Source organism: Suillus paluster (assembly GCF_016628075.1).
Source record: "Suillus paluster strain FC165 chromosome Unknown EDB91scaffold_102, whole genome shotgun sequence".
NCBI lineage: Eukaryota > Fungi > Basidiomycota > Agaricomycetes > Boletales > Suillaceae > Suillus > Suillus paluster.
Window position 1 is genome coordinate 78,893 of NW_024537662.1, and position 13,246 is coordinate 92,138.

At 47.4% G+C, this 13,246-nt stretch overlaps 4 protein-coding genes across 4 annotated transcripts; 1 reads left to right on the forward strand and 3 right to left on the reverse strand.

The window, feature by feature from the left end:
* Nucleotides 1-18: 18 nt before the first annotated feature.
* EDB91DRAFT_1086689 (uncharacterized protein) lies at nt 19-2,705 on the forward strand (the record flags this gene model as incomplete). Its single annotated transcript, XM_041316090.1, has 9 exons — nt 19-303; nt 384-625; nt 723-1,038; nt 1,093-1,479; nt 1,620-1,862; nt 1,905-1,976; nt 2,033-2,338; nt 2,392-2,481; nt 2,505-2,705. 9 exons carry the CDS (start codon nt 19-21, stop codon nt 2,703-2,705), a joined length of 2,142 nt encoding a protein of 713 aa, XP_041171478.1.
* Nucleotides 2,706-3,605: 900 nt separating this feature from the next.
* On the reverse strand, nt 3,606-6,988 carry EDB91DRAFT_1350471 (uncharacterized protein). The gene is made up of 18 exons (XM_041326066.1): nt 6,587-6,988; nt 6,353-6,514; nt 6,263-6,295; nt 6,187-6,206; nt 6,123-6,137; nt 6,037-6,075; nt 5,951-5,979; nt 5,879-5,892; nt 5,791-5,826; nt 5,686-5,736; nt 5,379-5,630; nt 5,090-5,321; nt 4,965-5,019; nt 4,708-4,909; nt 4,596-4,653; nt 4,042-4,542; nt 3,747-3,994; nt 3,606-3,693 (listed from the first exon to the last, which is right to left on the reverse strand). Exons 1-18 carry the CDS (start codon nt 6,612-6,614, stop codon nt 3,668-3,670), a joined length of 2,001 nt encoding a protein of 666 aa, XP_041171479.1. The 5' UTR covers nt 6,615-6,988; the 3' UTR covers nt 3,606-3,667.
* Nucleotides 6,989-9,590: 2,602 nt separating this feature from the next.
* Nucleotides 9,591-11,697, reverse strand: EDB91DRAFT_1061518 (cytochrome P450; the record flags this gene model as incomplete). The annotated part of the gene is made up of 12 exons (XM_041314452.1): nt 9,591-9,681; nt 9,731-9,997; nt 10,050-10,074; nt 10,130-10,186; nt 10,243-10,432; nt 10,487-10,500; nt 10,550-10,658; nt 10,707-10,822; nt 10,876-11,153; nt 11,206-11,265; nt 11,310-11,448; nt 11,502-11,697. 12 exons carry the CDS (start codon nt 11,695-11,697, stop codon nt 9,591-9,593), a joined length of 1,542 nt encoding a protein of 513 aa, XP_041171480.1.
* An 845-nt stretch (nt 11,698-12,542) lies between these two features.
* On the reverse strand, nt 12,543-12,970 carry EDB91DRAFT_1086692 (uncharacterized protein; the record flags this gene model as incomplete). Its single annotated transcript, XM_041316091.1, has 2 exons — nt 12,543-12,885; nt 12,939-12,970. 2 exons carry the CDS (start codon nt 12,968-12,970, stop codon nt 12,543-12,545), a joined length of 375 nt encoding a protein of 124 aa, XP_041171481.1.
* Nucleotides 12,971-13,246: the final 276 nt, after the last annotated feature.

Sequence of the window (13,246 nt, forward strand, 5' to 3'; positions counted from 1 at the left end):
AAGCCCTTCATCAGTATAATGTCCCAATCTACCACAGTTCCAAACCGTATGGTGACTCGTGCTAAAAACGCTACTCAGCATCCTGGACACATTTTGACTGCGGGTCGTGTAAAAAGACATACCATTGCTCAGAAAGCTGCTGATGACCAGCGTGAACAAGAGGAAATGGAGGCAAGTGAAGCTGCTGTTCAGGAAGGTTATCAGTGTATTGCTACTTTACAGGCCAAGATGCAGGCAGATGAAGATGCCGCACGGGTTGACGCACCTAAGCCCAAGCGTCCCCATGCACGCGCTGTAAAAAGGGTGCAAAGGCCATGGAGACCTCAACGTTGACCACAGCTCTCAGGAAGCCTGAGGCAGGCGCAGAAATTGCTGCTGATCAGGTCATTGGCACCAACGGCAAGGCTGGTGGTGGGCGTGGAGGTAGAAAGGTAGCAGCCAGTGCTAATGTGGAACACCCTGCAAGTGGTGAAGAGTTGAACATGCCAGTGCCGGGGGCAGCCAGGGGGAAAAAACCATTCAAGCAGGTGGTGAGGGATGCGATTCAAGCAGTTGTAGACGCTGATATTAGTATTGATGGATCAACAATAACAAAGGCACGTGATGGAGATATCACGTCTGACACGTGAGTGTCTTACCTTAACAGTCACAATGAAGCTCCTCCTGACTGAAACCGCACTTTTTTTCTTCAATCTTTCAATACTCAATGATGATGCTAAAAGCCCTAAGAAATTTGCACTTGCTGGATGTATCCCAGGTTGGATGTCAACTATTCCGGCCACCATATATGGGCCAGCCTCCAAGGCAAATCCCTCTACCGGCACGTCTTCCATCCAGCGGTCCAACATATCCAGCTCTGCTCCCCTTTCTAAACTCACAAAGGGGAGCACTATGAGTAGCAACAGCACACCCCCACTCATGCCCATCAGTACTCCTGATCCCGAAGGCCACATGGGGTCTACTTACTCAAGTCTGTTTGCAGATGACGACTTTGATGACGATGAGCCCTCAACAGCTTTTACAAACCAAGGATTTATGGTGAGTCTAATCACATTTATATTCTAATTCAATGCAATTTTAACCCCACCACAGGGTATTCAAATTAGTTCCAAGGCCTTCAAGAAGGTGGTGCCTCCGAATGTTGCACATCGTGACACAATCCTGGTACCTGATCAGTTCGATGCCATTGAAAATTTTGACAATGACTTCCTCACTGGCATGCATTCAGATATCGATGATGGGGCAGATCCCATCGCGGCCGATTTTACACAGCCTACCTCCCTAGTGGACTACAATTCTGATTCTGACTCTGAGCTACATTCTTCAGCCCATGAATCTGACCTTGAGCCCCCACCCCTCGCACAGAAACCCAGCTCTTGTCGCCCTGTTTTAGTAGACTTCGGCTCGCAGCCAGCAAGTCAAAAGCGGAAATCGACATATCTTGATGCAGACGACGACTTAATGACACCGTCATCTGAAGTTGAAATCATGGAGAGGCCCGATGCCATTATCTGAGTCAAGACCGAACCTACTGAACCAGTATCTCTGCACCAGCTGATGTCTGCGGTATGCTTCTCATTCCTCATTATGCTAACATTTTACTGACTATGATATGTTAGACTGGCATCACTGCCACACTCAAAGCCCCTGCAGCAAAGCGGCTGAAGTCCTCCATTCCAGACACTCAGACCGCTGCCCCTCGTACCAGCGCTGCATCATCCAAGGCAACAAAGCCACCAGTGGAGGTCCTCCATCGTTCTCTCTACAGGATGTGCCACCTTCCTGACGGATATTTGACAGGAAACAAGTGGAAGAGAGAGTTCATCCTGACTGTCCTTCGCTGTGTTGGCGATCTTGAAGAAGTATGGACCATTACTGACATAGATTTATGCCGTGTCCTGCAGTCAGTCTGGAATGGTGTCTACAAGGGTAAAATTCAACACACGGTCACTGTTGATGGGCCCATTATCTCCGTGGTAGGTGCTTTTTTGGATGCTACTGAAATCTGATTGATTTTTTTATTAGTCTCCAGCGGTTGTCAGATTGGTGCAACGCCCTCTCCCAGTCTGCCCTCATTGTATACGCACTCTTCCTGATCTCACAGGACAATCTCACTACTGATAAGGACCGCCAAGACTTTTCACACACCCTCCTTAAGGACTATGCCTTCTTGTATGGGGAAATAACAGACGACAGAGAGAGGTTGTACCCATTCAAGTCTGATCTTATCTTGCAGGTCCTTGTGCACCACATGACTTCTTCGCTTAATGCCATCAACTTGACGCTGGATACTAATTCAGGGCTGGGGAAAGGCATTCTTTCTCTTGTCATGGCAGCGGTGCGTGTTTTTTTTCATCTGCTCATACAGCTGGCTCATTCTCCATGTTTCAGGTTGAACGCGCTGTCAAGCTTTTGGCTGAGGGACACATGATCTTGAGCGAGATTGACACCACCCACAGAGGCAGAGGCAAAGCTCCCCAGGTGCATAACAATCCATGGGAAAGGACAGCACTATTCCACTGGCATTTTCGGATGCCAATTATGGCCAGATCACCCGGTCTTACTTAGCCGCTATTGAACGTCAGCCAGAGTCGGTCCTTCTCGAGATCTCGGAGCTCGCACTGAGCATTGCCATGAAGAGGTCTGGCGTGCCGACAGACATGAATGGCGAGGAATCTCAGGATGAGCACGCTCTCATCTGCTAGATGCAAGTGGTGCGCTGTCCTTCATTTTGTAGTCTAGCTCGCGACTGACTATTATTTGTTATCAGTACTACTACTCTACTATGCACCCTCGTTCTTCATGTGCTGTCTCGTCATCACCGCCGCTACTAATATTAATATTGTCGTCATGCATCCCCTTCGTCACGCCACATCTCAATTTCTCATTTTTCGCTCCATATTATTACCTTGCATTTAATGATACTTGGCAGTACTTGTTCTATACTTGCTCTCCCTTTTTTGCCTGTATCTTACTTTTCTGTGTACCGTTGAATTAGCTTGTCTGCTTGCCTAGCTTTAAATGCAGTGTTTTCATCATGTTTTCTCAAACCGAGTGTGAACAAGTACACGCAATTTTAATAAGGAGAAATAAGGTCGCATGCTTGTGTCTACTTGCTACTACTTGTGCTGCAGTCCATTCTCTTGAGCAAGCATGGAAAAAGGTAAAATAAGTACAAAAAAAGGTGCAACAAGAGGGAGGGGTCTACTTTCCGAGCTTGTGCAGCTTGTGACAAATGGACATTACCTGTCCTTGTGTGCAGCTTGTCCGTCCTTCCATGGGAAAATAAGTGGGACAAGTGACGGAAAAGGCAATCAAGCAATGTGAGAATTTACTGATGTGGCAGAACCATACCAATAGTCAAAATTCTGAGAGTCCAGACGATAGAAAGTAGCCATTCAACAACTATGTAATATTGCATGGTCAATGATTGACAAGGTTAATCCTGATGTATCTTTGTTATGGCGTCTTATCAAATGTGACTAGACATACCGAGGTCTCGGCGATTTCCTGATGAGTACATGAAGCAGTCACTCATATCGCGGGCATGCAGGAGTATATAGCACAAAATATTCACAACTCTCACAAAGGTTCTTTTCATAAGACATCAAGAAACATTCAATTATATTACCAACACTAGTAGATAAGACAATACTATCTATGCTCTTTACCGATTATGTATGTTGAGCGCGTCTAAGATTAAATGATATTAGCACCATGCAACTTGCAGCATACAAAAAACTTACTTTGTTGGCCTGCCGGTGTCGTTGTCATGCTCTCTTGCATTGAAAGGTTTTTGCACTCGGCGGCACCCCTCCGGGAGTGGCTCAAATTGATTAGCTGAGGTAGGTGCGGTGAGTTGTTGTGGACGCTTTCCACGAGAGGCTGAGTTCCAGCATCAACTGGCAAAGTCAGTGCTTCGTCCTGTGTCTCAGAACCTCCAACAAGGGGGGTTGCAGGAGGAACAGGAGGAAGAAAGACGTCAGGATGAGCGCTAGTGTCATTAGAAGTATTGACAGGGACGGTAGTTGCAGGAGGAACCGAAGGGAGAAAGACTTGGAGATGAGCACTAGTGTAAGCATTGATAGGGAGGGTAGTTGCAGGAGGGACCGGAGGTAGAGAGACTTGGGGATAAGTGCTGGTGTTATTGGAATCGTTGATAGGGGGGGAGTTGCAGGAGGAACCGGAGGGAGAAAGATTTCGGGATAAGCACTACTGTTATTAGAAGTATTGATAGAGGGTCGAGTAAGATTAAGAGGAGGGTTGTCCAAAATGCTGATGTTGAAATTCAGGTCATTGATGAGAGCGATAAATGCATCGTGGTCAAATGCAGAGGGGTCCGCATCATGGTTGTTGAATGAATTAAAGTGGGAATCACTAGGGAGCTGAAGACCAGGTGTCAATGATGCATCACGTGAGAGTGGCGTACCTCCAGGTGTGTTTTCAATGTCCGACGTGCCGTCTGTTAGCCACCAGCTTTGCCGCCGTTCTCCGCCGTTCTTGCCGTAGTGCGTGCCGGACTTTTCTGCGCCGGAGGGGCGGCTTCAGGGATGTTCTCCTAATTTTAGGCTACTTGAGAACACTAAATAACTTACATGAATAATAATAGGTACAACGACAAAACTTGAACAAAAAAACAAATCCTCCCGCCACCTGTAGAGTACCCGACAATTGTCGATCACATCGAGCATTTCCCGTGCTACACACTGCTGCTAGTTGACACATGCACGCGATCCTGGAAAGCAATAGAAGTCATGGCGGTTGCTGCATCAGAATCGTCTACGAGCTTAGCGTTGTATTCCCGAACGCTAAGGATCAAGTGTGGTCCCAGCACAAACATCTGCACGAGGAAGAAAATTTGAGTGATACCGCCAAAAATCTGACGTTCCAAAGAATATGGATATGCGTCCTATAGAAACAATGAACTATGGTCGCATGCAGAGGTCAGTGACAGATCAACATACCACTGAGATTGTTGAAAACGAATAACCGAACTGGAAGCAAGAACCAGCAACAAAGCTAAGTTAGCGCGTGCGAAGCTTCAGTGAAACGGAACAACCACATTCACATCACAACTTCACAAGCTCACCTCGTAAAGTAGACCACGTGAGTTTTCATCAACACCGTAAAACAGTCCCCGATAATCCCTCCTGTAGATGATCGTCGCAGTTCACGAAAATGTTTTACAGCAATCCAGACTGCGAGCCCCAGTGTGAGGACCTCCCATACAGTGGTGAGTATCCAAGTCAAGGGACTCAGAAGTTGGTCATTTCCCCCATAGTCAATAGCACACTCATAGGCGCCAAAGAGAATGTACACCTCTGGCATTCGTCAATGAGCCTCATGGTCTTCAGTATTTCACCCATAATTGAGCTTACTTCCTGAGGCATGCCTAGTTTTTATTCCGTTTGTCACTCCATTGGCGATGTTGACAGCCAGTAAGACGACAATGAGAAGTATCAGCACCTTTCTAGATCGCTGATACATAGCATGTAACCGGGTTATCATGATGACTTGCATGATATACCAGTGAGCCAGTATCACTGAGGGGTTGCAGCTGCATGGCTCACCGCCCGTCATTGCAAACACGACGATATTTGTCCACTCTATTGCGAGGAACCTGATACGGCCTGACGAATCCAGTTAATGATCAGCCTCGAAAGATTAGACTCCGGACAGACTCACAGCTGTGGGAGTCATTATATTGAGCAAACGAGCGGGTCAAGTCACTCACCCCTACATGGGAGTGCAATTAATTGGATGGGAATGGCAGCAACCGGGGCAAAATACTCACTGCATCTGTCATTGGGATGGTCCGAGCTGCAGCTGTATGCCGTAGGTCAGAAGACATAAACACTTTGTATGTGAGGAAACATACCCAGCATGTCGGTGCTGATTGTGGGAGATGACTGATTAGCACAACGACAATTGCCTAGCCTTGCAAACATACACAGCATATAATATTCCAACATAGCGCACCTAGAAAATTCGAGTCAGCCCAACTTGCCAACCACACGTGTTACGCAAGCTACATACACTGAGATACAGGACGGTCATTAGGGACCAGCGTTGCCTCTGTTGCGAATTGTTATCTAGTTCTTCTGATGTGAAACTCTACTCACCCAGACCAGTTCGACCTATACAACGATTCTTAGCGAAATGACTGCTTCGGGGGCATCAACGTACCTCTTGTCCGAATGTTAGCACTGATGATACGGTAAGGACATCCGACATCGGTGATTTTGAGAAGTATTTTGCTCACTGCAATCATATATCACCCCAGCGGAGCCGGCAACTGCGGAGCCGCAGCCAAGCTTAGATCAATACATCATCTGACTGGCTCTCCACAAACCTGTAAAATAGCTGTAAATGAGACCCGAATTCATGGCTGGCAACCAGATGGGATTATTTGAGACGACAGTCATACTGTTAGAGGATGGGTATGAAGAGGCGAACTTTGTAGACATATAATGATGGCGGAGCAGGAGGCTGGACTTGCCGTACACACACACTTCTAGGATTTCATCAAACATTGATCATCTAAACATTATCATCGCTCATGACAGGAAGATAAGCCGCGCCTTACGAGCGTCTCCTGGCCTAGACAAGGTCATGCTTGCAACTCTGACGAAATCCGATGCAAAAACGCCTATGCACAAATAAATGGATCATGCAATTAATGCCATCGGTGTTTTGGATACTGCTAAGTAGGATGGGTGGTGAGGACTTGTGGCAAGTTCAAGTTGTATGGCCCATACTATACAGCATATCGGGTTAGACTCGTAACCAGTTTGACTATGCAGAGTATGTGGTGCCCTGTTCCAACTAGTTATGGAAATATCGAGTCGCACATTGAGCATAGTGAAAACGAGTCAAATTCTACACATGAGTAGACTTTGTCGGAAATTTCCTAAGTCGGTTGCAACCACATGCCTTTGAGACTCGGTTCTAACCGTATTGATACCGAGTCGAGATGTTAGCATCAGTTAACTACTAATTATTCACGGTTATGGTGACACACAGGTGGTTCAAACGTTCACTTTCCACCCCTCCTACCTCATTTTAGCAATATATGCTGCAGAACAACTTCCCCGAACTTTGGATCATCCTGCTTGAGATCTTGCAATCCGTAACTTCATTAGTCATTCAACATCAGCGGGGCGCGGGATGCATCAGAAGGGCGCGGGAAGGGCGGGCGGTATGCAACAAGCCTAGCCTCCAAAGAGGGGGACACTGTGACCTCGTCAAGTCTCATCTCATCTCAGCCGTTCCCAAGTTCAGCTGCTTTCATTCTCGACAGGCTGCAAGGTGTTCGAAGCCAAATTAGCCAATGACGAACTGCCGTTGATAAATTAATCTACAGCTGTGTTATTGGCTAATCTGGATTGGGTCTGGATGAGGACTGCCTGCAGGGAGACTGAACCACGTCGTCGGGAAAGCAGATTGCGCTTCCTGTTCATGTTGAACCCGAAGTGTATTTTGAAAACGAGCGGACGTTCTTGGCAGGACTTGTGTTTCAGGTGGAGCACGTTAACTCATGTTTACCGTTGGTTTACCGTACAATGGCTCAGCTTTTCAGCTCAATTCATCTTAGCTGCGCCGCTCGCCATTTCCCACTCAGCTATCATCTTTGTCACACTGTCCCGAGTGATCTGCCTGCAGACGCAATCGGTGGAAGGAATCTAGTACAGCCCACTGATTCTTTGCTTTGTGTTGTTTGCTGCGCCAGGCGTCAACATTAGGAACGGCTATCTGCCTTCTATAGGGCTGGCTAGGGAAGACTAGTCAACATTGGGCCAGGGTGATAAAGATGTGATGGCATGGCTCAGGAGCAAATTGGGGCGAGGTGTGTCGTATTTATTGCCAGCTTCGCATGTACATATGCGGCATATTTTGATACCTGACCATTGCAATTCATTCGTGTCGTTTAAAGTTTATGATGCGAACATGCCAATGCAGTACTAGTGACTCCTTGGAGGCGCAGAATTTGATACACGTGTACTGCGCGATTTGATGGATGAGGGCAGAGATTACTCAGGGAAGCAAAGTGAGCGGAGATTATCTCTGAGCAATTGGTAACAAGACCACACACACGAAGCTATAAGTAAAGGACTCGCGTTGTTAGCAGACAACAACAAACCCCAAATACCTTCAACCTATCCATTGCAATATGTACACTGTAAGACTGGCTTCTTGCAGCACATTTCGTATCTTATCCTAATATGTGTTCGCAGGCCACTCAAGTGCCTGTTTCTCAAGCGGCGTGCGGCTCTAGCACCTGCCAGTGCGGCGACGCGTGAGCGGCACTATCTTTTATTACTCTTGTCCACGCAGTCTGATTCAGAATGCGTAGGTGCGCATGCGAGGCGGGAAAGTGCAAGTGCTGAGGAACTACAGCGCCCACCATGTATCAATTCAGTCTTCGTGATTGCTTGGAATCGACGTATCATTGTATGTTTGTTGTACAAATGATTATCATCATGACGGAGAGATGTGAAGTTTGAATGTTGTGAAGTTGTAACGATGATCTACTCTACTGCTAATCGGCAATGACAGAAAGTACTCTAATTGACCTTTCATCTCTCTCCCCGGTCCGGTTTACGCCCCAACTTCAGCATACATCCCCTATACTTCATAAATGTGCGGCGGGGATAGCGCGTGAGCCATGGAGTCACGAACCCAATTGAATATCAAAAAGGAAAAATGCTAGCAGACTCACCTTCGAGCACTTGCTGGAGCGTGACCGCGGCAACAACACCCGTATTACGGTGGATCTTATGCAAGACGACCTAACAGCGCTCAAGAAGCAGTAGTAAATCGCGTCAACAAGATACGCCACGACAGACGGAAATCACCAGGCCATAACAGGGTGGATCTCAATATGGATGTGACACTTACTGGGAGAGACCACATCAGGCCAATGGACTCCAGTGACGCCGTCGAGAATGGTAGCTTCAAAGCATGTCCAGGCGAGGCACCAGGAAACCTTGGTAAGTGAAGAGAAAACACGGTCTTACCAAAGCTGTACTGGTTTCATCAAAAGCAACCAGTTGGACAATCAGTATGTGGCGTTCTCCGCCGATATTGCTTGACCAAGAGCTTTTAGCATGCTGGGAGCACACGTTGACTGAATTTTTTGCTGTCTCATAAGCCTTTGTAAAACCAAGTTCATTTGAATTGCGGGGGACGCAACCTAGTAATCACTGGCGCAGTGGTTGTACTCGAGTTAGCACAAAAGTTCCACACCCGAGGATGTGGCTAACCCACTTCGGCACACATGATTACCTCAGAGATGGAGACGGGGCATGCACTGTGCTAAGTTCTTTCAAATATTCAGGTAGCTTATGCGGATTTCAACTCAGTAAGCGGTGATTGACTGTAGGCGTGAAGGTAGGCACTGACCTCGGATGATGGGCTCATGATGATGAAATACAAGCAGCAGAGGTTCATGGTGCGGGAAAATGAAATGCAAGTCATACGCTGGCAACATGCCCGTTGTACGCTCTATGGATACGAAAACGAAAGAATATGTTACAATCCAGGTAGTCACATACACGGAGAATGTCAGAAAACAAGTCATAGCCCACGAATCACGCGGCGATGCTAATCAAGGATGCCAGATTCTCTGCATCCATGTCACGTCTTCGAGGGACTATCCGACACGGAAATTTCACGGGACGCCTGCTACCGGTCAGCATTACACGCGCCAGTACCTGTAGGAGATACATACGACGCCACCCCGGAGGTCCACCGAGGTTCAAAATCGATATCTTTTCCGCTTGCGTCCTTAGCTTTCAAGAAATCAAAGACAGCGAGCATGGAAGCGATCGCAGACCATAGAGACGCGTCTGCAATGTGACGCCCCACACATATGCGTCGGCCCCAGCCCCAGATGGGAGTGACTTGATCGTCGTTCAGATCGCCAGAAGGTGTGAAGAATCGTTCGGGCTTGAATTCGAAAGGAGCAGGGTATTTGGTTGCGTCGTGCGTCATTGCCCTGGGAACAGGGATGGTGAGAGGGAAAGAGTTATTTTCAAGATTTTTCGTACCAGACGTTCGTTACGATAGTTATTCCTGATTGAGAGCATGTAAGAAGGTCAAAATATCGTCACTCAAGTCCTCTGCTCACCTTTCGGGATGAAGTATCCTTCATACACGTCATCGTTCACAGCAGCGTGAGGTACGGCTGTGGAATTGTCATCAAAGGGATCGCCAATCATAAATTTGCCACAGGCGCCTTACAGAGAGGTACAATCGGATAGAACCTCAATGTTTCGCGTAGGACAGCTTCAAGGTATGGCATAGAAGGGCGATCGCCAAAGTCGGGGAGTCTGTCAGATCCTACGACATGATCTATTTCGGCTTGAGCGCGTTTCTGAACTTCTGGATTGAGAACCATCGCTTGTATAAAGACAAGCAGAGTCGAATGTGTCTTAGGTCATGAAATCAAAGGTTGTTAACAAGCAAACGTTGTTTGCGGACTCACAGTCTCAGAACCAGCTGGAAACACAGTCAACTAATATCGCATGTAGATGAGAAATGAACTAACCCCCGAACGCAGTGGCACTAGACTCTTTGATTGCTAACTCAAAGGATGCGTCGCCTTGGAATCGCGCGAGTCCTTCGGAGACCATGGAAGGGGCAGACAACCCAGAGGACTAAACGCCTAAGCAGAACATCAAGCGCCTCAGAAGGTATGTACTTACAATTCTATCGAGCGCATATTCGAACGGTTTCTCAACCATATCATTGAGTACGCTCTTCAGTTCTAAAGCATGACGCTTGAATGATGCTCCGGGGAACCAGGCAGGGATTAAAGTCACTATGTTTGTGTTTTATCAAGGTAATCATCTCGAAACTGCGAACACCACCTACAGGCAGGATAGGAGTCAATGATAGCCGCCTTGCTTGGGGTCTCAGCATGAATAATTCTATCCATTGCCCCCCGAATCATGGAAATGAGGGGATCATCGGGCTTTGTTTCGTAGTCATAAACAGCAGACATGATGATGGATGCTGAGTGCGTTTCTAGATGCAGTTCATAGTTAGCCGGTTCATGGAGAAGATCGACCAGGAGCTGGTGCGCCTGGCGAAGCTGCATAGGTCGGTAGATAACAGCGGCTTCAGGGCGGAAGGCCTGATGGAATATTCGTCTAAGATATGGGCTGCATAAACAACCCCAACGAGCGCACAACCTATGCTTACCTGTGCCTACGCCAAGCATCACCGTAGCTTCGCATGACCGTCCTAAATGAAATACCAAACCTTGAAGAGCAACAGTATGAGTAGGTCTTACAACACGAGATCACGTTACTTGCAATTCCATTGTAGCATAACGGGGTCTGTCAGAATAATTGCTTGAGCGCTGCTCAAGAAGCGCTCGCGCTACCTTCTCAGAATTCAAGATGATGACATCTTGGTTGAGGATACGAGAGTATATGATGTCGCCTAGAACTCTGTCAAATACTGACTGGAAATCTCGCAGAATGGCAGAGGCAGACCATAGATATCACTCCATTCTTTGTACGTGATCCAAGGAAAATCGGTGTTCATGCGATGTAGGTTGCCGATGATGGGCAGGGGTTTTGGACCAGGAGGTAAAGGGAGGTGTCCCTGCGCTTTCTTCTTGGTGGAACTTGTCGTTACACCGATTATGGCAAGGAGAGCCACGACCAAAGCTCCATGTGCTAGGTCCATGACAAAATTCGGGGGAAACGTGAGAGAAGGTCAAGTTGGATGACCTCCCCATCTTTTATCACTCACAGGGATATCTAAAATCTCATATTGATAATTCTAATAGCAACGGCGGCCGCCACTCGTACCATAGAAAGTAGACCTGGGTACATCAACGTATCATGAGACTTGAGTTGATGGGTTCAGCACGTGCTATAGAAGGCTATCATAGAAGCAATTAAGCTGCATGTGCAGGTCAGAGAATAAGCGTGCGAGTACCAATAAACAACAACAACTAAACCACCGTCAAGTATATTGACTCGCCTGGGGTCTGGAAAAAGAGCAATTACTAGGTCTACTACGACGGTCCATTAGATTGACCTGCATGCACTCGAAACGGCAAATTGTCGGTCAAAAGAACTCGTGGGAATGCCTTTCATTATTCGATGTGACATGAAGGTCATGAGCTGCATGTGCAGGTCAAAGAATAAGTAAGTGCGCACTAACAGTCGAGGACAAACTAACTGCTTTGAGTATCGACTCGCCCGAGGTCTGACTTGGAAAGAGTTACGCTGGAAAAGAGCAATACTTTCGGAATCGGACTCGGACATTCCAATATTGACAAGCTTGGATGATTGGATCCTATGGAAGCAGATCCCTGACTCCCACAGATTGTGGAGAAGGTTGAAAGCAAACGGCCAATCACTGGCAGGCCGTGTATAAGGGCTTCACTCGTGCCGGGTGCTGCTTGCCGCGAGGTTAATGTGCTGTAGGCGAGGGGGCAGATCGGAATGCAATACTATAACCAAACCCGGCGGTAGTAGGGGAGATATTTCATGGGGCTGTTGAGGGGACTTCCCTCGATTATTTTAACCCAGTTCAGGTACTACCTCCATATTTTGTGATGATATAGTGTATTGCATTCCAAGGACATCAATATTCTTGACCTCGAAACCGGCAGCTTCGACTTGCACACATGCCGACCCAACCAAGTGAGCAAGTGTATCAGTGCCGGAGATAATGACGTTGTTCATGAAACAACCCCCAGAGCGAGCAAAAGAAGAATGAATGTGCGGAAGGCGTACTGTATCAAGAGATGGAACGGATACCAGCAACTTGGAGGGCGAAGGCGGCGGTGGCGTCAGAATGGTCCATCTGACGCAAGGATGCGCCATATCACCCAATTTCGTGACGGACGTGCGGCTGTTTGACCTATGGGCAAGTATTCACAACAAGATTAGTAACACGTATGGCAGGCCACTTACTTACCTCTGAAATCTTCGCATTCGCGTCGCATTTTCTGTGGTTCAAGAAAAGAAGAGAAGGCTATATGCAAGCGCTGTCACTGTGCAAGTCAGCCCTACCTGAAAACGTTAATTGGCCTGGCAAAGACTGCCACTGAGTGGGCTCATTACGCATTTGGCATAGCTCAGGACTTGTTTCTCGTAAATACTTGAGGGCGCTTCCAATGGACCACCAATCAAACGGTCCCTATTCATAGAGCCTGATGCCAGAGAAGGAGAAGCAATCACTTGAGTACTAGTGTTCTCACCGTCCTATAGCGCTAAGGCCT